Raw genomic sequence first — 25,287 nt, 5'->3', positions numbered from 1 at the left:
TCTGCACACCCGACGGGCGTCTCAAAGGCTAAGCGCTTCCAACATTATTACCCCTGGTCATTAGGCCATTTAATTATTTCCTTTAACCATCTACGCTCCTCCCTGGTGAGTATACAGTCTGAGCAATAAATATTCGCTACTAAGCTAAGTCAGTCACAAGAACCATCTCTGCCCTAACAGATACCCATTAACCCCCGGGTGGAGAGAACAATTATAGTGAAGTGTCTTGCTTCGAGACATGACCGGGACTCGAGCCCACACTCTGCTGAACAAAAACACCAGAGCTTGAGTTTGGTGCTGTTATCCACCACACCCCTGGTATACAGTATGAACCAAGCAGCTTGAGCTGCAAAAACATAGACCCAAAACCATCCCAAACCCTGTAAAATCTTAAACGCATGTTTGTTTTTTATTCTGTTGGCAAGTAAGACTGGGAATTCCTCTAGTTAACTGATCAAATGCTTTACATGGGATCAGGATTACCACCATAATCAAAGTCCAACAAGTTGGTTGTTCAGTTATACACCAAGCTCTCGTACATGTATGTATTCGGTATCTTCCAGAGACCAAAGACAAAACCAAAAATGGAATATGGAAATTCTAAAGACAAGGTAGCTCTGGAATTTTGTGTACAAAGTCTTAAGTACAGTAACAAGAGAAAGAACAAAAGATGTCTCACCAGGGATGCAAAAGGGAATGTGTTTACCAAACTTTGTCCTGTGTACATGTATGTCTTTTAGTTTGTAGTGTGTCAACCCTAGTAAACCACTCAAAGAGAGAGAGGGTTAGCACAGCACACTACCATTTCAGTTAACAAATAGTTTCTAGACAACATAAAAACCACTTTAACCAGGGATTGGTTAAAGACATTTTGCTTGTAAACAGTGACTGTCTGTGCCAAATTCTCAACGCCTGTTGCTCTACCCTTACAGCTCTATGACCACTGGGCCATGGAGTAAAGGCCTGTTCATATAGAGCAAGTTCGAGTGTGCACAATGGTTAACTAAAGGTTGACCATTTTGACTCGAACCCAGGCTGGTCGACCATTGGTTGACTACTGTGGTCGACCATTTGGAACCAGCCTCGAGCCCATGGTTTCTTCACTGGTCCCAACAGCATGTTCCATTCTTACATGTGTTAAGCGCAGAGGGGAACCAGTGACACTTTAGCGAAAAGGTGGAAGGTTGACTAGACTACCAAACGAGTCGTTCGGGTGAGTACATCACTGCGCATGTGCGTTGCTAGTCTGTGGTCGACCACTAATGGACTACTTGTGCGCACTCGAACTTGCTCATAGTTGACACCTAGAAGCTACAACATGGGTACTGAGTGCTGATTAATACCCATGTTATGGTACAAGAGTAACCTTTTTAAGTCACATCTGAAAGCCTCTACTGATAACAGCTTTGATAAATTTGACCGGTGGGACACAGCTTGATTGCAAGATGAAACAAAATACAGTACAGTTTCTGCACTTGAGTAAGGGAATCAATGTGTGGTGAAGAGGTTTTCAACTAGTGGTTTAATCCCAACGAGGCCTGGTTCTTGACAATTTACCAAGACAAAGTCAAGGTAAATTATCAAAAGCCAGGCCTTGGCGGGTTTAAACCACTAGTTTAAAACCGAACCAAAACACTTTGATTCCCATTCATAAATACCTTTTCGGTCAAAAACATCATCACTTTTTGGTCAAAAAGTAAAATAAATGCAAAAATTATAATTGTTCAATGGTAGAGCCCTCCGCTCCCCTCGCGTAAACAACTCCTTACAAGGGAATGCTGTGGGCGTCGCGCGTATCGCGTGATGTGGCACAAAATAGGAATGACGAAACTGTCTTATAAGAACAGGTGCAAGGTCGCCTGTATCAGGTCTATTTAAGCCACAAGTTCGCTGTACTCTAGGAGATCCCAAACACTACCACCAGACAGTGGACATTGCATGTGATTTGGTCATTCTAGGTTACCATAGCTACATGACGTAACACAACATCAATCTTGTCTTAAAATACTGCACTGAGTTGCCACGGGAGTTTGTGCCAAAATACTTGAATTTGAGTACCTCTTAGTGGTCAGTATTTGTCTATGTCCCTAAAATATATTTTCTGAAGGAAGTAGGAGTACTTTAAAACTTTTTGCTGGTCTTGAAAAAACATTAGCCTGGAATTACATGTAGGTCAAGCTTGACCATTGCAAATGACAGTTCAAGTGTACAAGAAGTGCCAGCAATGTTTTAAGAAAGAATACGCATTTAAACATGTGATGTGAACAAGCTATTTGGAACCATCAGTAAACACGAAGAAATAATCAAAAACAGGTCATAAAGGCTGTTAAATTTTCAAGAATATTTTGGGGTAAATTTAAGTGCCAAAATATGTATCATTTTATATTGGCAAATCCTTCCTGATAAAAAAAAACAGGTTAAAACTGTGTTGAAAGAAAATGTGCAGTTATTCAATTAACAAAACAACTATAAACCCTTCTTTCTTAGTTTTATTCTCTCACATCTACTACGTTTCTACATCCACAGTACATTTGACGTCATGGAACCACGGCAATATTTTCTGTGCTAGAAATCATGTGGACAGTCTACACCCCATTTGTATGAACTTGTACAGAGAGGGACAGAGGGAACTGGATTTCATGCTCAAAATCTCCCTCTCCAATGGCTCAATGTAAGGGTCAGAGATTCCTGCATACCATAGAGGTCGTCGACTATCAGCCATGGCTTTTAGCCAAAGTTTTGCATTTCATGGCAAGCGCACTCCAAAAAGAACGACCAATCCCTATGCTTCTTAATCCAAAACTTTGTTGTTGCTTTTTTATATTTTTTATTCGGGTTTCCCTAGGGAAATTATATTCTCACAAACAGTTTTTCCACCTGCTCCCAAAAAAAATTAAATACCATCTGTGAGTATGGAATGATTCAAGAAAAGCTCAACACTTTTGGTCACATCTGAAAGGTGCTGTGAGAAAATCAATTTACCTTTAAAGAGAATGTCCGTCTTGCAATCAATTACATGTTTGCTTTAATGGGCACCAGCCACAACAATGCAAACCAATTGTAATTTGGGCTGGTAAACTTATTCTGCCAAGCAATACTATTCTGTGCTTAGCGAGTTTTTGTGCTTTTGGGCTTTATGAATTTGGGCTCAGTAAGCAAAGAATCGGCACTTGCAGAAGCAGGGAATTCAGTGCTAACAGCAAGAGGTTTCACAAAGTATAGATTTTTGGCTTATTTGCATGTGTACTCCACGTTACTAGGCATTCATAAATACCCCAGACAGTTTCTCTACTCCTATTGGTGGAGAGCGCGTCACGTGGGGGTGTTTAAACGGTTGATAATGACCAGTGTTTATAACCTGCTGGCTTCCGCGTGTCAGGCGCGCAAGATTATCACGCGGAACGCAATTCATAGCTATTAGTAACAGCGCGTAATCTATTTATAAGCGCGCAAGCGTACATACAACCCACGGGCAACAGACACAAATACTTCAAACCTTGAATTTTCAACTGTCAAAGTGTCTGTTATTGTATTTTTTAATGTTTTTTATCAAAAGGACATTTATGAACGGGACTAAGAGAGTGGTGACTCATTCTTAAACGTCCGTTTAAAACCTTGCAGAGTCGTTGCCGTGCGCTAAAGGCCCGAGCCGAACACATGGCAATTCCACCCTGCCGGCTTTAAACGGTCGTGTAAGAACTCTTCCCTTTTATTCCCTTATTATACACAAACACAGCTAGTGCAGAAACTTGGCGCTTGCTCGTAAAGCGGAGCATGGTGATCGTATCCGTAAGCACAAATCCGAATTTGGTGGTAAGCAGGGCCATGAAATTGCTCTAGAATGACAAAGGTAGTGGATTTGAATCCCACATGAGTAATCTGGCAGTGAATATTCACTTTTTCAAATTTTTTAGTTAAAGCTTGCAGTCATTTCAAATTATCTTTTCATCAAATTCCAGTCACAGTTCTCCCAGTGACCACACACATTCTAAAGAACAGTTAAAAAGGGTAATGACAAAAGTGGGATTTCTAATTGCATAGTGTCACTTTCAGCAAACAAGTTGACATTTTGGGATATCTATGGGGTTTGTTATGGGAGTGGGTGTGAAATAAAGATTTGTTTCAAGAAGAATGACAAGGCAGGCTTCAAAATAGGAGGGAGGTGAGGGCGATAAACTGGTTTGTTTTTTTAACCAAACCTTTAGAATGCAAATGGCAATGATTGGGAATTGGACTCCCCATCCCGTTACAAACCAAACATATTTGTTACAGCATCATGCCAGGAATCCACCCCTAGGTAAACATCTAAAAGCCCCCACTACTATTTCCCAAATGAAACCTGTTTGTTTTTACACCAGGTAGGTGTTTTAATAAATCGATTGGATGAGTTGATGAGAAGTTGATCTGTTTTCTTCTGGGAGATGAAAGCGAGCTGATAATGACTAGATGTCCTGACAAGTACTAGTTTAGGAAAAGTGGGTCAGGAAAAACAATCAGAAAGGGCATGACAACTAGCCTGAACATCTGACGTCACACTTCGAGGCTTGTGAATAACGCCAGAGACCGGCCTCCAGCCATCATGTATCTTCACCTCTAATCTACATTCATTTCACATAGAGATACGCAGTCAACTTCTACACCAACATTACATGCAAGTATGCACGTGCATGTACTGTGTACGTATGTAGACACAGCATGCAGACAACCGGAAGTAAGCTTTCCATATCTGTGTTTTGATGGTCGTCCGAGGTGACCTTAGACCAATCAAAACATTAGTCAATGCATCAATCTAATAATTTCATTGTTTCCAATGGAATCACTGGATCTGAGTAGCAGGTACCTGTCGGTATCCTTGCTGATAAAGACAGGGGCCCCAGTCTACATGACAACTAGCTGGCTGTTCGATTGAGGGCGCTCTTCATGTTTAAGATGCCCTCCAAATTGCCAAGAAGACTATTGAGAAGAAATGCAATAAAGAGTTCCACATTTCATCCTTTACAATAAAGCTATTTTTCCAATGGTAACGCTCATGTAAGTGTCTGAAACCAACCAATAGTAAACCAACTTGTGAATGGACATACAAGCTTTATTTAGCTACATTAATTTGAAAGGTTTATCAAGGGTTTATAGTTTTCATCATTGTGAACGACATCGGGTATCAAACACACTGTTTAATTTAACACATCATGAACTGCATGTATAAGACTCTTGACAAAGGTTATTTTGGTCGTCAGGAAAAAAGCAGGAATACTTTATCAAGTACATGTTGTTGAATATAAAAACATCTGATTTTTTCCAAGGTAAAAAAAACCCTGGAAAAAAGACTTGAGGAAGAAATACCATGCCTGTTTATACTGTCGTCTAGCTTATGAAAAAACTTTGAACAATGGAAAACAAATTCTTAGTTGTGACATCATCAGGTATCAAATTACAATTAATCATAGCTTTGTACTTTTCCTGAACCGCACATCATATAGTCATAAATCTATACCATCTAATGTAGTGTATGAAGACATTTATAATTTTAGTTTATTACAAGCGTCAGCTGTCTTTACTCACACTATCACACATTACCCAAAATGAACTTCAGGCTCAAACAAGAAATAAAAGTGCGTCTAGAGCAACAATAATCATTAAACATATTGTTTATGTGTCCAAAAGTGTCAGAGAAGTCTAAGCTTTCTAAAATTGTGCTAAATGACATCATCAATACTATATAGCGCCCTCTTTAACCTCACTTCACACTTTCAAGTGTAAATTAAAAACTTTTCTCCCCCCCCCCCCATAAACTTAGTTTTTCATTATAGCTTTCTTTATACCAGCGCATTGTATCTCTGTAAAAATGCGCTTTATAAGTCTTATTTATTATTATTATTAAACCATAAGCCTAAACGCCTGACGTCACACTTTGAGGCTCACAAATAACGCTAGAGATCTGCCTCTAGTCTACGTCAATCCCAATCACTATGTTAATCCCCATCCATAGTTTATTCCTTTAACATTCAACATGGGGATTCACAGTCTAATAAATAATCAAACAAGAGCACGCTGCTGAGTGCAGATGACCCAAAGTGCAGTTGCCAAACAACGCCTCGGACCAATCAAAACACAAATATGATAAGCTCACGTCACTGCTCCTTTTATCCAATGAAATCAATTTATCCAATGAAATCACTGCTTTGGCTAAACCAACACCTGTACATAAATTTGTTTCTTGCGGATAAAGACTTCTAAAGTTCATGTCAGCCTAACAACAGATATATAGAGACAGTGATAACGTGACACTAAACAAAGTACCTTATCTATCTCATTTATTTATTTTGTTATACCTGAAACCCCAGTGTTTGGTTTGCAACAAACACTTATCTGTAGTTGTATCAACTTTTCTTTATTACTTTCAAATTTCAACCATAAACAAAAACAGTAGGTAACTTCAGCATCTATTGTTAATGGAAACTTGAGAGTGATTCAACAATAACAATTGAATCAATTTTTTTTGGGGGGAGGTGTTTCGGTCAAACTAATTACAATTTCGGAACAATGCAATGTGAAAAGGGCTATACATTAGTGGGTACACTGCAATTCATTCGAATAATGGTTCTGTGTTCCAATTATGGTTTGCATATTTGTCTCCACTGTATCCATGCATCCTGGGGCCCGAAGAAGTACAAGTTGTTGACAATGTATCTCCTCCAGTAGCCTGCCCGCCAAATACCAGTTAAAACCAGGAGGACCAGTCAAAAAACTTTCCAAGTGGTCTTGCTGGCTAGTTCAGTTTTTAAAGGCAGTGGACACTATTGGTAATTACCCAAAATAATTATTAGCATAAAACAAATTTGATTTTGAGAACCTCAGAATTAGATTTTGAGGCCCCGAAATCAAGCATCTGAAAGCAAACAGCTTCGTGTGACAAGGGTTTTTTTCCGTTCATTATTATCTTGCAACTTCGACAACCAATTGAGCTCAAATTTTCACAGGTTTGTTATTTTATGTGTATGTTGAGACACACCAAGTGAGAAGACTGGTCTTTGACAATTACCAAACTTGTTTAGTGTATTTAAAAGCATCCATTAAACATAGAGTGAAAAAGCTGCTGGCAAGTCGCTGAAAAGTTTAAGGGCAAATCGGGTACAAAATATTGACAACTTGACTTTACAAGTTGTTTACTAAACTCAAGACAACTCAACCTAACCTGCATTCCCAAAGTAAGTCACTAAAAAGGTTATGGGCAAACCGGGAAAGAAATATATTGACAACTTGACTTTACAAGTTGTTTACTAAACTCAAGACAACTCAACTTAAGCCCTATTCCCAAAGGTAAGTCACTGAAAAGGTTAAGCGCAAACCGGGATATTGACAACTTGACTTTACAAGTTGTTGACTTAACTCATGAAAACACAACCTAACACATATTCCCAAAGCACGTTACTGAACAGATTAAGGGCAAATCGGGTAAGAGATGTTGACAACTTGACTTTGACTAAACTTCAGACAACACAACCTAACTCATATCAGGCCTGATACTTCACGGAGGCAACAAAGGCGATTGCCTCCGTGTGCCCTGGTCATTGCCTTGGTGCCTTTGAAATGCTCCAGTACAAATTTACAATGTCATAATAGGGTGCCCTTTACCAAGAAGAAAATGCCTTGGTGCCCTTGCCCTTTCAAAAACGAAGCATACAGCCCTGTCGTATTCCCAAAGGGTACGACAAAAACTACATGTCACCCTACATGTATGATATAAAATGACACCACTCTAGGTACATTTCACCCTAAAGGCCCAGACTATGCAGTAATGTGAACAGAGTCAAATGCGACAAAGTCAATGAATACTCATGTTCTTGTTCATAGAGTATACAGGCACAGTGCCCCTCAGAACACACAATCAAAGAGTGGGAATACGACCGCTCTGTCCTTGGAGGGTTTTAACTAATATCACAATCATCTTTACTGTCCTGGTAGTAATCACTTCATTTCGCAGAAGGTTTAAAATAAAAGCATAACAAATTGTTTGGAGAGAAGGTTAGGTCTACAATTAGTTTGTACTTAAATGAGTGAACAAACCTACAATAGAGCCCACAAAGGGACAAGGCTTTTGTGGATATTTTTGTTCCCTTGAAATATTACTTTGTTCCCTTGAATACTTTTTTTTGTGACACTTGAAGGAACAGAAAAATGTACTATTGGAAGGAAAACAAATACTAATTTGAGGGGACAAATAAATAAAAAAAGGTTTTGTTCCTTTAAAACTATGTAAAAATCAGACTTACTTTGTTTGTGAATTGTTCATCTTTGGCAATGCCATCCACTTGCATCAAAGTCTTTGCAATGCCTACACAAGGAGTATCACTCAGTACTCCCAGATGACTTGCAATACCGAATCCTGGAATGAGCATAACACAAATATTCTTTATCCCTGATGCAATAACTAGGCATGCAATAATTAGGGGTTCACCAATCAAACTGTTTTCGGCACCTACTCCAACCGGCCTCAGGTCACCAGGCACCCTCGGTGGACTAAAGATATCTGTTGTAGAGTGAGTGGGTGGAGGATTTGAGTCCTATGTATACATCCGAGTAGTATGCCTGTGAATTTGTCTTGTAGTACTAAGCAGGCATTGAGTATACAGAGATTGTTACCCGAGTGAGCACTGCGGGGTCGACCCAGGGAAGCTTATCAAACGCACCCATTGTTGCTAATGTCATTATTAAATCTAGGTGCACAAGGCGCTTGGACAAAGAGAGACACATTTTTAAGACACGTTTTACAGTTGTTATGAACCATGAGACAATCGTATGCTGCACCCTATAAGGATTTACAAGGTGCTGCTGCACACCCTGAAGCCACTGCCAGAAACACTGCAGCGAACCCCTTCTCTTAATGGTAAGTGTATTTGGGGGTTTTCAGGATGCATTACACAACTCAAGGGACCAACAGATTGTCATCCCATCTGAAGGTCGAAGCCATAATGGTTAACTTTCTTGCTTTATAGGACACTGGTGTCATGACCAAGATTCAAACCCAAACTCTTTTGACCAGAAACACCAGAGCTCAAGTCCGGTGCGCTTGACAGCATTTTTGCTACTATCTAATTTAACTTGGGTCAACAAATCTGGGTTTTCCTGATCTTAAAACAGGCAACATCGAAAGTAAAGAAGCCTGCCTTCAGTCGTACAGTTCTATGAGACCTATACTAGCAAAATCACTTTTTGGAATTCTTTTATTTCTTTGTCAGAGTCAATGACACAGAGGAAAACAATTTTAAAAAACCAGGAAAACAAAGACTCATTAGTTACCTCTTGGATGAAGAACTCCATTGCCATCAACAAGAATAACCTGCACATAAACCCAGAAAGTAAATTATTTTAAAGATTCCATTTTGTTTTTTCCCCAGCCGTGACACTTGTGTCCTTAAGCTAGATACTTAACCATTGCTTCGTCCTTCGGATGGGACATAAAGCCATTGGTCCCATGTGTTGTGTAACGCATGTAAAAGAACCCAGTGCACTTATCGAAAAGAGAAGGGGTTCGCCCCGGTGTTCCCGGCTGTGGCTGCTGTATGCGTCGTAGCACCTTGTAAACCCCTATAAGGTGCTTAATAATTGGGTCTTAGAATTCATCACTGCAATAACCTATCTTTCCTGAAAGTTTGTATGTACTCAGCGCTTTCAGTACCTTGTTTGGTAGATAAGCCCACTATGTATAAGACTTCGATATAAAATTATTATAATAATTTACAACAAGTACAGGTATGTAGATTTATTTTTCAATTATGAGACCAACCCCCTATATAGCACCTTTAAAAGGCACTGGACACTATCGGTAATTGTCAAAGAGCAGTCTTCTCACTTTGTGTATCTCAACAATATGCATAAAATAACAAGCCTGTGAAAATCTGTGCTCAATAGGTCCTCAAAGTTGCGAGGGAATAATGGATAAAAAAACACCCTTGTTGCACAAATTTCGTGCTTTTAGATGCTTGGTTTCAATACCTCAAATTCTCATTCTGAGGTAACAAACTTAAATCAAAAAATTGTGTGCGAAAATGCTGAGAAAATGCTTTTTTCTCAAAAACTACGTCACTTTAGGGGGAGCTGTTTCTCACATCGTTTTATACTATCAAAATCTCTATTACACGTTACCAATAATGATTTTATGCTAACAACTATTTTAAGTAATTACCAATAGTGTCCAGTGTCTTTAAGAGTCCCTGCCTGTAAGAATGTACCAAATTAGGGGGGGGGTGTGATTTATGGGTTCGCAGATCTTCTTCCAAAAAATTAGAGTGATACACCAGCATACCAAGTGTACTGGATTCCTATACACACCACAAGGGACCTACATCTTTATCTCCCATCTGAACGACAAAGCAATTATGATTAAGTGTTTTGCTCAAGGACACAAGTGAACTGACCGGGTTTTGGAGTGCTTAAAATTAGAGCGATATTTTCACTACTGCCTTGGGTAAACAGGGCTTGTGTTTTAGAGTCAACTAACTCCGAGCAGGTAGTGGATTATTTTGGCTGAAGAAGGTTCATGGAAGGTTGGTGCTGTACCATGGAAGTGTTGTGGCCGAGCGGTATATTGCAGCACAGCACCTTGATAATTACATGTTGCTTTAAATGAACAGGGCCCAATTTCATAGAGCTGCTAAGCACAAACAAAATTTTAGCATGAAATTTCTTCCTTGATAAAAACAGGATCACAAACCAAATTTCCATATGTTGCATTTTGCTTGTTACTGGTATTCAGCTGTTGTTTGCAAATCCTGAAAATCATTTGAAAATGTGTTGGTAATCCTGTTTTTATTAAGGCAAACGTTTCATGCTATTAGCAAATGTTTGTGCTTAGCAGCTCTAAAAAATTGGACCTAAGTCTCATACATCAAATTGAAGCACCACATACGTCACAGGAAATAAATACTGTGCGCTTTGATACGCCCCTAGGGATGTGATAAAGTGCTATATAAGAACCAAGTATTGTTATTACTATCTTGCGCTCACCTGGGGCATTAAATTCTGATCTTTACTTTTCAGCTTCTCCAGAAGATTAATAAAGAATCCAACTTCCCTAAATGCTAGGAATCCAGGAATGTAAGGTGTGTTTAGGTGAACTAGCTCACAGTCAGAGTAAACAACCTGTCAAAGACAATCATACACAATCACTTAAAGTTGAGATTAATGAAACAGGTTCTTTTCCCCTCAAGGCATTGCGTTGTGATGGGATTTACAGTGTGCAGTTAATGACATGTGTCATCTACTTTCTTTGAGTAGTTCTGCAAAGACAATTTTACTTCAAATTGATCTACTTGTCGAATGAAGATGGGAGGGGGGACTTGTCATGATTTGAAATTCATCAGAAATGGAATTTGGTTAAAAGTTCCACAATGTATACTGTCACATCCAAAGACAACCGACTTAAAGTACTGCAAGTCCAGACTTAATGCCATCGACCTACAGAAACTGACCCCAAAAGCCTGTTTGAAAGGTAGCCTGCAAAAGTGTAATCGGTTTATCACTAGTTTCTTGTGACTCAGATAGCTGATCAATCTCAAACTTCTACAGGTTTGTCAGTTTAGCAAAATCAATTTTGTTTGTTGTTCCTTTAATAAAAACTTTTTCCCTTACCTTGAGCTCAGGGAAATCACAGACTACCAGGGAGGCACAGGCAACAGTCTCACTCGTCTTTACAAATGATACGTCTACACCGCCAATGTAGTGCAAAAGATTGAAGTCTTGTTGCCATGGTTCCGTGTCGTGACAAATTAACTTCTCCTTCAGCTCGGCCTGCTCACTAAAGTTGGGTTTTAAAAAAAAGTATTAAAATTCATAAATACAGTGTCCTGTTTATGACAGGAATGAGATAGTATGGAAATCAGAAATCATGAAAATGGAAAACAACATCCTCTTGGTGTGGAAATGGAGCTTTCTAAATGAAGAGGGTCAAATTTTTAAGAGTGCTGCTTAACGGTGAGCAAATTTTCATGCTAGCTGTAGTGAATTTAATTGCTGCATTGTAAGTACATTTCCAAAAGCTAGCAAGAAATTCAGGCCAAAAGCTTGCGAGTAACCATGAATTTGCATTGATACATCATTACTCATAATATTTTCATACAGTAAGCACAGAAAGGTTAGCAAGCCTTTTAGTGTGTGAACGGTTGGTTATCAGCAGAGCTACATGTATATTTGTACAGTAAGCACAAAATCGGACACTTGTCTGCTAGTAAAAAATAACAGGACACCAGTCACAGATGTTATATGTGAAATGATATTTTGGGATGGTAACCTTATTTTGGTAAGCGTAATTTTGCTGTGCTTTTTTAAGCAGCTTTATGAAACTGTGGGTCTTGGTTCTTAGAAGCAGTAAAACAAACTATGACTTAGAACTTCTCCTTGCTGACTTACCGTGTCCACTCACTCTGAATACCTTCTAAGACTTTATCGCAAGGCAACGGCGATGGTGAACAAGCCATAATTTTGCCAATGTGTTTGTACCTGCAGTACAGAAACAAAAGTGAACAAATGTTTGATGTTCAATGATCTAGATCCAAAAGCAGAGGTCAAACTTAACACTGGACTTCATGTCTGAGGCCAGTGTTTTTAGGGTGAGGCCAGTCAACTTTAAACAGCACAAGTCTGGTCTGTGCAAAAGACACATGATTCAAATCTGTGCTGAAAATTTTCAACATGGCTCAAATGCTATCTCTAAAAGCTTTTTCACACTGCTTAAAAAGAACGCTTAAAATCAAGACCAGGGGCAATGGAGCCCAAGGGCTCAGTGGCCTGCTACCTTTCCACCGGAAAATCTAAAGTCCATAGGAAACTTCTAAAGGGGCACCACCTCCTTGACAGTGTCATCAAAGGCAGGGGCAATGGAGCCCAAGGGCTCAGTGGCCTGCTACGTTTCCACCGGAAAATCTAAAGTCCATAGGAAACTTCTAAAGGGGCACCACCTCCTTGACAGTGTCATCAAAGGCAGGGGTGTAATTTAAGGCCTCAGAATGTAAAAAATATTTAGTATTTCTTTCAAGTTATTTCTAGTTAATTATTATTGTTATTATTATAACTATAAAGTACTTGTACGGAGCAATTAATCACTGTGCATACAACAGACTGAGCAGCTAATTATCAAGTAAAGTGCTAAATTGCTACAATACATTATTGTTTTGAATAGCTTACATGTAGTTCGCTTTATTTTTGTTGCAAAAAAATGTTTTAAAAAAGTGTGTTAGTATTAGTTTAAACATGGGGTACCATTTTAATAATAATAATCATAATGCATTTATATTATGCCCAGTCTATCTTGTGTGAGAGACCCTATTCTGAGGCGCAGAACAAAAAACAAAACAATACAACAAAAGAAAAATATAGAATACAGTGAAAATTATCCAATTAATGAATCATCCAAGTAAATACATGTAACAAACTAAGTGTATGTGGAACTCAATAATGAGTTTTCAGCAAGTTTTTAAACAATGGAAGAGAACTACAGCATCTGGTGTTAATATTAAGTAAAGTATTCCAAAGTTTAGGAGCACAATTTATTTCTAATTTTAGTTCAAAGTGATTTAAGTGCCCTCTTTTTTACTTTCTGTCAACCCTGTCTGGACGGGTAAGTAAGGATATAACTTGACCGAAAAATTAAGGGAAATAAATCATTTAAAGTGGCAGCCAGAAACTGAATTGGAAGATTTCCGTGTATATTATAAATCCTCAGCAGTAGAGAGCAGTCTCCTGCCACCATTTTTTCACTCATTTTTATTTACAAAAAAAAGGAATATCTCAATTTTATAAAATTAAAAAGAAATTAAAACTGGCAGCAGGATACGGAAATTTTTGCTTCTTTCTTGCAGCCACCATATAGTAAAATAATAGACGTTCTCCAGTACATTTCAAAATATTGTCTTGAGTCGGTCGAGTTGTCTCGAGATGAGTGGGCGTGCACGTGCGCTTGTCCCACGGCACGGACTTGCTCGTTTGACCATTCTCGTCTGCTCGTCCTCGACGAACGTAAATTTAATTTATCACAAAATAAACCACTACACTGACTGTGCCAGCCCGACTGCCCTTTGGTTAAGACTATTTAATTATGAAATGAATACAATTTCTCCACGAAATAAACGGTACTCACCTTCATTTACTAACGACGGCCAAAACTTCGAGTTTGACAAAACTTTTGACATGCCGCTTTTCTGCGCGCCGCCATCTTTGAACATGAAAAGAAAAACAACAGTGTGTTCTGCGCTTGCGCACTTTATAATGGTAACCACAACAACTTCGCGAATGGACGTCCGCACTGCGAAACATAATGAGCTGAATATTTTGAGTCATTATTTACATAATTTTGAGTCGAAATCTATATAATTTGTGAGACAGGACTGTAAAAGTTGAAGTTAAACGGTGATTACATCAATCCTGAGTTATGGAAGAGCCCCAGGAAGGCAAGAAGGAAGAGAAGGAGACCGATTTCAGACGACTGCAGAGTTATCCACTCATTCGGGTAATATGTTGGACAATTCGCCCCAATATATCGCCCCATCCCCCACATTTTTCTTCCTGTTTACCTTTTGTGGATCCCCCTGTGTTTACTATGATATTGAAATATAGTTAATTGGACAAGTTGCACATTGAACGTTTTATTGCATGCCAAGGGCCCAAGTGGTCAAGGATAAGAAAGATATTGAATGAATCATTCATTGTTTTAGTAGGCTATACTATTTTATTTAATTTTTAATGAAGAATGAACTTTTTTTGGGTTTGGAAGTGAAGTGATGATTGAAAATAAGAAATATCAACAATTAAGAAAATCAAATATTAATTATTAGGCCTACAAAAATATATACAATAATTATTAATAGTATTGATTGATCGATGTTGTTAACTATGAATCAATCAATCAATTAAAAAAAATTAAGTTATTGAACAAATATTTCATTAACCATGTTTACACTACACTTACAGCATCATTTTATGCTCGAGTTGACTATACAGTATATGCCACTTCACTTGCTCAAGATACCCTGCTGTCAGAAAAACATTCCACCACTTGTTGTGGAGTGTTCACACAAATTATGAATATCAACAAGCATGACATGATCAATCATTTTCTAAAATAACATTTTGATGTTTTTGTTTCCTTCACCACAGCATTCAGACATGAATGAAGAAATGAGAACAGAAGCAGTGGAGTTATGTGTAACAGCATGTGAAAAGTTCTCAAGTAATAATGAGGTAAAACTAAGGGCATATACATGTACGGGTACATGTATACTCCAAGAACATGTATTACTACTAGGTTTGTTCCGCTATCGTTCGACGAGACAATAGCGGAATGAACCGAGTTCTAGGAATAGTACATGTACAATGTACATCAAAGCATATATCACTTTAAATTGCAGGTGTTCCCAACCCTCAAACACTGAATCCAAACTCTCAAACATATCCCCCTACATGAACCTTAGAACCAAACCCCTACCCTTCCCTCAAACACATAACCTCCAAATCCAACCAACCCTAACCCTCCCCCTCAAACTGCAAAACCAACCCCTGCCCTCACACCAAACCCCTACCCTCACATCAAACCCCAGCCACCCTTGAACCCAATTCATCCACCCTCCTAAACTGCAAATTTAACCCAAACCTTGCAACAAGCAACAACCCCTACCCCCTCTACATTGTACACTCAACTTTAACCTTTTGATACAAACACCTTCCATGGAACCCAATTGCTACGTCCCCATAACCCACACTCAACCTCAACCTTTACCCTCACAGAAGTGAAATGAAAGCGATTGCAAAGAAAGGGCATCAGAAGAAGTATAAAATGAACAGAAGAAGTTGTCAGAAAGGAAATACAGCTGGGGGGGGGGGGTGTAGAAGGAACCCGGAAGTGAAACAGAACCACAGAGATCAGTGGAAACACAAAAGAAGGAATGAAAAAGTGGACAATTCTATGATAAATTGATTAGTTTTTACCACCAGTCATTTGGGTAGGTAAGCATTTTGCATTCAGCTGTGATTCCTGTTATAATCTCCATGTTTCCATTCTTCTTTTATCCAGACGGCAGCAAAGATGATCAAAGAAGCGATGGACAAGAAATTTGGTTCGTCCTGGCATGCGATAGTCGGCGAAGGATACGGCTTTGAGATCACCCACGAGACCAAAAACATCCTGTACTTATTCTTCGGTGGCAACATGGCGGTGACTGTTTGGAAATGCTCCTAAATTGTGTATCATATGTATTTATTCTGTCACTAGATGAATTTAGATGTAGAAGTTGTCACTTTTTTGTATCATTGATTCTTAGGTCTGCTTTTTGAGTTACATTTTTAAGTACTTCCTTTGTATTTATTTATGTTATTTTTGTATTCCTTGGACACTGTATTCAATGGTACATTTATCCCCTAGTAGCATACAAACCTAAAAGGGGTACATGTACACATGTAGGTATGTCTGTCCCGTTAAACAGTGTTGGGAGGTCTTAACCAAAGTCTTGACCTCGGTCTTAATCGCGAACAGTAAAGGTCTAGGTCTCCCCCTCTGACTGTAAAGTCTGGGTCTCAATCTTTGTCTCGGAAGATGGGGTCTCGATCTTCGTCTCGGAAGATGAAAATGCTGCACAATTTTTCAATGTTAGTATTTTGAGGGGGTGTGGCTAATTTAAACAGATTTAACAAATCGCCTTTGATTCTGTGCCTGTGATTAAGTTGCAGGAAGGCCAGGTACTTTGTTCATGGAAGGGCAAAGAAGTTTTTTTTTCTATGATGGGAGATTGAAGGGGCCCCAAGGAATTTGCCTCTGGATGCCAAAAATGTTTACTGTCCGTCTCTGTCTGTGTAGCTATTTTTGGGAGACAAATAGGCCTTTGTGTCCCATCACCAAGATTATTGTGATGATGGCGTCACATGAATTGGGTCAATACATTACATTAATGGTTACCATACTGTTTATGTTCCTTATTTCACAAAGTACTTTAACACTCGGGGATGCAGCACATTGTACTTTATTGCACAAATACTGACTTCCATTACCCAGCTCACATTTAAGTGTACCTGGTAAGTCTTAATAATTTGTTTGATGATTATATTTTTTTACTAATTGATATAAAAATCAATATTTTTTGCTTCCATTATCTACAAAGCTGTAAGTTATGCACATCGTATACAATGTGTCCATTATTAAACTACAATACATGAAGAATGTACTGTCAGCATTACAAGTACTATGATTGCTATTTCATATTTTAAGTAAAAATCTTGGCCACTCCACACAAACAAATCTGGCTAAAAGCCAACCTGAAATCCTACTAAGGTTGCTAAAGTTCATTAAAAGCTTGTAAGCAAAAAGGTTGGACATGACATAGTAAAAATCAGCCTTATTGCAAATGATGTCTAAACTCAAACAACGCCCACACTAAGGTCAATAATCTTGGGTCAAAGGATGACCTAGCATTGGCCAGGAGTTGTGGTGGCACATACACATGCTACAATAATTTGACCTCTGTGATTATAGATGGATTGCACATGACGTCATTGATCACTATCTTTGATGAAATGTGCACGCCGAAAAGGGCAACATTATCTGAAAGTTGTGCTCAGTGCCTCTACGTGTGCACTTTTCAATTGTTTATCATCAAATGTGGCGGTCGATGACGCTATGTTCAATCCGTCTATTGCACCTATAACAAGTGTCTTTTAAATGACACTTTGTTTGAAAGTGGCAAGCTTTGTTACTCGCTTACTACATATACTTAAAATTCATAGAATATGACAATATCAATTGAATGTATTCCTATTTAAACAATTGATTTCTTTGGTGCAGTTTGGTTGGGTTCTTCTTGATAAGGAAAATATGTACAGCTACAAGATTGTTTTTAAACGCTATTCTTTATCGATATTTGTACATAATTTTGTTAAATAGTGTAATGAAAAACTTCCTGAAGAATGTTTTAAATATTTGATGTTCTTTACGGTCAAATTGAATTACTCTCCAAAAATAAAATACAAATACCAACACAGCTAAGATTGTTAATTGAGTACTGATTTATGGATGTACATACATTAAGTTGCACAGTTGAGAAGATGGTTTATGTGTGAAGCCACAACCATTAAGTGTTTTTAGATTGTTGATGTTGTTTTTTTTTTTATTGGGGGGGGGAGGGGTTAGGCTAAGGGGAGCGCAAGATGATGGTTTTAATAGAAGGGGTTGGTTTTTAAGTTATAGTTCAGTATAATGAGTGTCAGGGTATGAAGTTTTGGGTATGGCGGGGTAAGGAAAGGGGGCAAGGGTAGGGAGTTGTTGGTGTGACTGGTGGCAGGGGATGGGTGCGAGCTGTACGGGTAGGTAGTTTGGGTGTGACTGGGAGAGTAGGGGATGGGTGTGAGGGTAGGAACTTTCAAGTGCGAGCTGTACGGGTAGGTAGTTTTGGGTGTGACTGGGAGAGTAAGGGATGGGTGTGAGGGTAGGAACTTTCAGATGGGAGCTGTACAGGTAGGTAGTTTTGGGTGTGACTGGGAGAGTAAGGGATGGGTGTGAGGGTAGGAACTTTCAGATGGGAGCTGTACAGGTAGGTAGTTTTGGGTGTGACTGGGAGAGTAAGGGATGGGTGTGAGGGTAGGAACTTTCAGATGGGAGCTGTACAGGTAGGTAGTTTTGGGTGTGACTGGGAGAGTAGGGGATGGGTGTGAGGGTAGGAACTTGCAGCTGCGAGCTGTACGGGTAGGTAGTTTATGGTGTTGAAAGTAAGGGATTAGTTTTTGTGTAGGAACTTCTGGGTGCGACTGAGGTGGGGTATGGGTGTGAACTGTAAAAGGGGCTGTTTTGGGTGTAAATAAGGGATGGGTGCGAGGGTAGGAAATTTTGGGTGCGACTGGGGTGGGTAAATCGGTGTTAACTGTGCAGGTAGGTAGTTTTGGGTGTGAGGGGGAGTAGTAACCTAAGGGATGGGTGCGACTTGGGTGGGGAATTGGCATGAGCTGTACCTGTAGGAACTTTTAGGTGTCAATGAGGTTGGGTAATAATAAAGGAGTTGACGTGAGGGTGGTAAACAGGACATATTTTTACAGTGTTTTATGGAGCAGGGTTACAGGGGACCTTTGATTTGTAATTTTGTACAACCTGACGGAGTACTGCGTAGCATTACCATTTAACCCTTCCTCAGAACTTTCCACAAGATTTCAGGCATGGTATAGGATATTTGGAACCCTGGATAGACCGGGAAAAAAGTACATGCAATAATAACACACTACAACCAGACCTTCACCAAAATCCATCAAGTTCTACCAGGCACTCATATGTCACTTGCTTGACTTTAAAACTAGTATTAATGCAAACCAAAATGCAAACCAAAATGCAAACCAAAATGCAAACCAAAATATAAATAGGCAACTCCTCAAAACTATTCCAGGGTATCCCTGACTTCAATATGACTACAAGATATCTCAAAGTAGTCCAATTCTATTGTGGATAACTTTGAGGGAATTATTGCGAGACCATATTTAACAAGAACAGGCAATAGTTGTACAAGATGACTTATTCACACACCTGGAGATTCTTATTTACTGGAAATCAACCAGGTGGCCCAGGTTAGGCGCTTAAAATGACTTCAAAGAAGTGCCAAGATTTACGAGTGTCCTTGAGCAAAAAGCAAGGGGGGAGGGGTCAGTACCAAAGTATGACCCCATCTTTAAAGGCAGTGGATGGACACAATTGATAATTACTCAACATGATTATTATCATAAAACCTTTCTTGATTACGAGTAATGGGGAGAGGTTGATAGTATAAAACATTGTAACAAACAGCTCCCTCTGAAGTGACGTAGCTTTCAAGAAAGAAGTAATTTTCCACAAATTTGATTTTGTGACCTCAGATTTAGAATTTGAGGTTTCAAAATCAAGCATCTGAAAGCAGACACCTTCGTCTGCCCATGGTACGACATGGGTGTTTTTTTCTTTCATTCTCGCAACTTCGAAGACTGATTTAGCTCAAATTGTCACAGGTTTGTTAATTTATGCATGTTGAGATACACCCGCTGTGAAGACTAGTCTTTGACAATTACCAACAGTGTCCAGTGTCTTTAGGTGATCATTAATGTCTGCTGTTGGATTCTGATGGATTCAAGTTTGTTGTATGGCTACTGTTGGCACTACGTCTGTTCACTTTCAAGATTATGAATGAATATCAAGGCATCTCTCTGGTAAACATCGTCAACATCATGAACAATCAATGAGCGGCTCTTGCTGGAATCTTTAGCCTCTGCTTCCTCTCTGCCTTCGTAGTAAAGTTCAAAAAATCTATTCACGCGGTCATTACTCTCGTCCCACTCATCAAAGAAATCGTCATCATCGGGAATGAGTGGTTCATACACCATGCAGACACCCACATACACCAAAGTGTGGATGTTCTTGGCGAGAGTTTGAAGTATTGCGATCTGGTCGTGGGAGTTGAAGTTATTATTGCGCATTGTTACTGCAACTAGTTTCTTCAGTTTGTGGCTGATACGCCTCCACCATGCACCGACTGGAGATTCTATGTGGCGAAGGTGGGTGCGATCAATCCCTAGATATTCCAGCGTGTCACAGGCGTTACACAGGAGCGTCTCAAGGGAGAGTGCTTCAAACTTGAGGTTGTTGGCGCTGATAACAAGTTCCTTTAAATTCTTCGCGTGAATGGAGTGGGCAAGATATGAAATATCCGCTGATGATAGTCTACATTCGCACAGATACAGGCTTGAAAGAGGCTTGGTGAAGGGCTCAAGGAGCACCCTCAGTGACCCAGTCAAGACATTCTGGCTCAAACCAAGTCTCTGTAGACTCGTCAAGTTAGAGAAGGCCCTCGCTGTGAGTTGAGCAATGTCAAGGTCTTTTGTTGTATTGATTAAATTGTATGTTAGACTTAGGGCTTGGATGTTGGAGAACCTACTCAGAGTGGGAACTACGCCTAGGAGTCCCGGGTTCTCCAGTCGATTGAAGTCCATGTTCAAACCGATTACAATCTGTTAAAACATAATTAATTACACAAAATTATCATCTCTCTGAATAGAATTTGAAACTTCTCATGACAGATACAAAAACTAGTACGGTTTGCAGAAACACAGAAATATTGCCTCTGAGTATTTAATTCACGTCAACGATGGTCAATTAAATATTCAGTCCAATATTCAATTCAAAATTCAATATTCAGTGTTTAATGTTCAATATTCATTATTCAACTCAAATGCTGGCATATAGTAAAAACATTTAAAACAAAATAGTAATACAATAAAATAAAGGTACAATCTACAAGCAAGGAAGTACAACAATCCAAACAAAATGAAAACACAAGACCCTTACAGGACTTCCCAAACAGTAGTAATTGCATTTTAAAACATAAAGACAGTAGATACAACAGTAAAAAGTATCTAGTACGGTTGCAGTAACATTGTACATGTATTCATAAAATTAACAGTGGAAGTTGTGGTGGCTCTGAAAAGAATTAGTGACGTAACATCACTCTTATTTGGCTCAACAGTACGCTCCAAATGTCATCCGGAGAAAAAAACAACAACAATCGATTGGATTTTTCAGAATAAAATAATGAGTTTTTAACCACCAATTCTTTTCATATTTAAAATTCATGAAAGAAGTTCATCAGGCTGGTAATATATCAACTTATTAAATGTATTTTCTAAGAAACCCTCATACCCCAATTCCACCCCGGGGGAGGACACACTCGGCCAAACCACAATCCAGTGGCAGGAAACAGCGCCACCAACCGACTGGTGGTGCCTCATTCTGAGGATGACTAGTGAAACTAGTTGAAATGTAAACAAAATTACGTATTTGGATGTGTTTCATAGAAAATTCATTTAATACATTGTAAGTTGATAAATCATTCAATTTGAATACAAATTTGAGCCCTGCCATTGACTCTCTGTTTGGTTTAACACCGCCCAGAACCGCGGAGTATGCAAAGACCAAAAATTAGAAAAATACTCACATCTGGTTGTATGAGTTGAAAGACTTTTGCCATGCGATCACTGCCTAAGGACTTCATGAGCAAACGACGACAATGTATTCTCAGGTTGCTGTGTTTTTTCAGAAGGCTTTTGATCTGAGAGTAGTTTTCAGAGTTGATGGATAAGTCTATTACAACGGTGTGTACTCTCTTGACTGGGGAATCCATTATCTTTTGTAGAGCAGCAAGGCAAGTTTCTCCACCTACAATTAAATAGTTTAAAGGATGTGTACAATTGAAACAACAATGACCCAGTGATGTAGAGCGGCATGGCCGAGTGGTTAAGTGCATCAAATTCAAGTTCTGGTGCTAAGTCACCAGAGTGTGGGTTCGAATCCCGGTCGTGACACTTGTGTCCTTGAGCAAGATACTTTACTATAGGCCTAATTGCTTCTCTTCACCCAGGGGTATAAATGGGTACCTGAGAGGATAGATGTTGATATGTGAATGAAATAGCCTTTGGAGCAATATAAACTGTTGCCCAGGTTGTACGTATGCACATTGTATACTCCCCAGGGAGCTGAGAAACATTAATAAAGGGATGTTATTGGCCCTATGACCAGGGCACTAATTTAAAGCGCAGTGATACGGTTATTGTGAAATGCGCTACATGTATAGAGTTATTATTATTAATATTTATTTTAATATTAAACACATCATTGAATACATGGTATTTGAGGCATTTCATGGTGAATGAGAGGTGTCATTGGTTGTAGTGTAAATATTACTCATCGGAAGGTTACGTGCCCCTCGGCTTTAACTTACTTAGAGGAATATCAGAAATATCCAGCACACCAAGTCTTGACAGACTTTCCGGATCACATACGCCAGCCACAATGTGCATTATCATTTCAGTTGTCTTCTTCTCACTGCTCAAAGTCAGTCTGTGTCTCGTCAACGTTGCCATCAGCTTCAAGATGGAGTCTGGCCATCTACGGACTATGCTCGTCAAACAGAGACCCGGGGCTCCAGGCTTGTAGGTCAGCAGAGCACTGCATGCATGTCCAAGTAGGACGTCGTACAGATCCCGAGGCACAATATTCAAACAGGCACGGGTCATATGCGAGGAGGCTGTGACAATCGCAGAGGTGTGATCCAGGAGTGTTGGGACAGAGTCTGAAGGACCCAAGATCTTTTTGGCCGGGGTGTTGGCACCGTACATTAAGTTAAATGTGAACATGATGGAAATCTCTGAAGAGTGTAGTCCATAGAACCTGGTCTGAATTTGAAAAATGAAAGAATTTACCTTTTGGCAAGTTGTTTTCAAAAAATATAATCACCATGCAATCAGTTTGAACTCATTACATTAGTCAAGACATTTAGGTTTATAAATCATCAACTCAATATATTTATGGGGTTGGGTTTCCGAACAGTGGTAAAATAAGTCCACATGTATTATTGGAAAACATGCAAAATCTCAAATCTGACGAGCATATTTTCAATCATTTTTTATATGAACCACTAACAATATTAACCCCAATAGGACATAATAAGTTTAAATATTATAACAGTGAACAAAAATTTGACAGATTTTGCATACTTCACATTTATGAAACCCAAAGTTTTACCTCATATTACAATAAGTACCATGTTAATTTCTTAAAGTACTGTTGTGGCTGCATGAGGAAAGAATATTGGCAGAAATATATAGAGGTGTCCCCTTAATTCCACTTGAAGCCACGCCCACCCAGTCCTAGTTCTACTCCTTAGTAATTTACTATTATAGGAACTATAAGGAAAGTTATCCCTTCAAAGACTGAGATCTTCTCGGGATGACAAGATTCTGTCTCAACTCTCAACTCAAGAAATGCTTTTGAACCATTAAACTGGGGATTTTTGTGTGGCAAAACTACACACAAACGAATGCCAGCTTTTTGGAGAAGTGTATTGGATAATTGGGGGGGTTGCACCACTTCACTTGCTTCCTTCACTTGCTCCAAGCTTGATATGATGCCGCAGACCATACAATAAACGTGATGCCTTTTAAGGAACTTTATTTAAGGTCATGAATAAGTACAAAGATTGGGCTATATGAGTATGACTTACCCACAATACAGAACATAAATGCAGTACTACTCCGAGGTAGATGATGTGTTTTTGTGAACCTGACGGAAAATAACACTAGTGATAGCGCCCTCTATGTTCCAACGTGTACATTTTGCCCTGAACATTGGTTTAGTGTGTACACGAGCTAAGACTATTATGAGAGTGGGCATGCGCCGCGTACGTTCTACTTTTGCTGGAATTCGCGTTAGCCTAGTCTTGGTACAAGTTTTTATATTGTTGAATTTGTACATCTTCTGGCAGAAATAATTTGGATACATGTACATCAATCAACCAGAAGAAAAAGAAAATGCATAGCTTTAAAAAAAAAGCCTTAAAGCCATTGGACCCTTTCGGTTCAGAAAAAAAAAAAAGGTTCACAGATTTACAAATAACTTACAGGGTTTACAGAAGGCAATGGTGAAAGACTTCTCTTGAAATATTATTCCATGAAATGCTTTACTTTTTGAGAAAACAGCAAAACAATATAAATTCTCGTTAACGAGAACTACGTATTTATTTTAAACACATGTCATGACACGGCGAAACGCGCGGAAACAAGGGTGGGTTTTTCCGTTGTTTTCTCCCGACTCCGATGACCGATTGAGCCTAAATTTTCACAGGTTTGTTATTTGGTATAGAAGTTGTGGTACACAAAGTGTGGGCCTTGGACAACACTGTTTACCAAAAGGGTCCAATGGCTTTAAATTCCAATATGAGAGGGGGCATCACCCCTCATAATGAGCATCTATGGCCTCAAATTTCCCCAGGGCCTTAAAGCGGGCCCGGGCGCTCCACGCCGTAAATATTATGACTAACGATGTCCCCCCATCTTTCAAGACAGATTGACGCCCATGTCAGAGCGGTGGTTGACTCTACACTGAAGCCTCTGAACCCCTATAAATAGGACCACTTAATCTCTCTTATCTCTCCTGACTAGGGCAAGGTAGTCGAAACATCAAGACCAATTTATGAACTCACTCCATCGTAGTGCAGTTAATTCTATCTAAAGTAGTAGATCCAGCCAATTTTCTATACCCTCCACCCAGGTAGTAGTTTAAAAGAAAGTCAGTTACTTTTCAGAACTGAAGTCTCCAGTACTCTCCAATAAATCTACTCCGCAATGTAGAACATAGAAAGCAGATCTCTAAAGAACCAACTCTACCTAGTTTTCTCAAAAATGTAAAGCATTTCATCGACTAATATTTCAAGAGAAGTCTTTCACCATTACCTTCTGTAAACCCTGTAA

General features: G+C 39.2%; 3 protein-coding genes across 6 annotated transcripts in view; 1 reads left to right on the top strand and 2 right to left on the bottom strand.

Annotated features, from left to right (window-relative positions):
* Positions 1 to 14,215, bottom strand: part of LOC139944361 (endonuclease V-like) — a 161,611-nt gene extending 147,396 nt beyond the window's left edge. For all 4 annotated transcript variants that reach the window (XR_011786950.1, XM_071941364.1, XM_071941366.1 and 1 more), the window contains exons 1-6: positions 14,132 to 14,215; positions 12,406 to 12,495; positions 11,629 to 11,794; positions 11,005 to 11,139; positions 9,298 to 9,337; positions 8,271 to 8,383 (exon numbers count right to left, since the gene is read on the bottom strand). Coding sequence is in view for 3 of the 4 variants with exons in the window: in XM_071941364.1 (XP_071797465.1) it covers positions 8,271 to 8,383; positions 9,298 to 9,337; positions 11,005 to 11,139; positions 11,629 to 11,794; positions 12,406 to 12,473 (522 nt within the window). In the remaining variant the exon portion in view is untranslated. The remainder of the gene's footprint in view (positions 1 to 8,270; positions 8,384 to 9,297; positions 9,338 to 11,004; positions 11,140 to 11,628; positions 11,795 to 12,405; positions 12,496 to 14,131) is intronic.
* Positions 14,216 to 14,275: 60 nt separating this feature from the next.
* Positions 14,276 to 18,101, top strand: LOC139944408 (dynein axonemal light chain 4-like). Its single transcript, XM_071941421.1, has 3 exons — positions 14,276 to 14,500; positions 15,148 to 15,231; positions 16,061 to 18,101. The coding sequence occupies exons 1-3, from the start codon at positions 14,423 to 14,425 to the stop codon at positions 16,223 to 16,225; spliced, it is 327 nt and encodes a 108-aa protein (XP_071797522.1). The 5' UTR covers positions 14,276 to 14,422; the 3' UTR covers positions 16,226 to 18,101.
* Positions 18,102 to 18,167: 66 nt separating this feature from the next.
* Positions 18,168 to 24,089, bottom strand: LOC139944407 (leucine-rich repeat-containing protein 14-like). The gene is made up of 4 exons (XM_071941420.1): positions 24,042 to 24,089; positions 22,761 to 23,214; positions 21,978 to 22,198; positions 18,168 to 20,994 (listed from the first exon to the last, which is right to left on the bottom strand). The coding sequence occupies exons 2-4, from the start codon at positions 23,173 to 23,175 to the stop codon at positions 20,146 to 20,148; spliced, it is 1,485 nt and encodes a 494-aa protein (XP_071797521.1). The 5' UTR covers positions 23,176 to 23,214; positions 24,042 to 24,089; the 3' UTR covers positions 18,168 to 20,145.
* Positions 24,090 to 25,287: the final 1,198 nt, after the last annotated feature.

Source organism: Asterias amurensis, chromosome 11 (genome assembly GCF_032118995.1).
Source record: "Asterias amurensis chromosome 11, ASM3211899v1".
Classification (NCBI taxonomy): domain Eukaryota; kingdom Metazoa; phylum Echinodermata; class Asteroidea; order Forcipulatida; family Asteriidae; genus Asterias; species Asterias amurensis.
The sequence above is the reverse complement of the archived record's forward strand: the minus strand, read 5'-3'. Positions and strand labels throughout refer to the sequence as shown.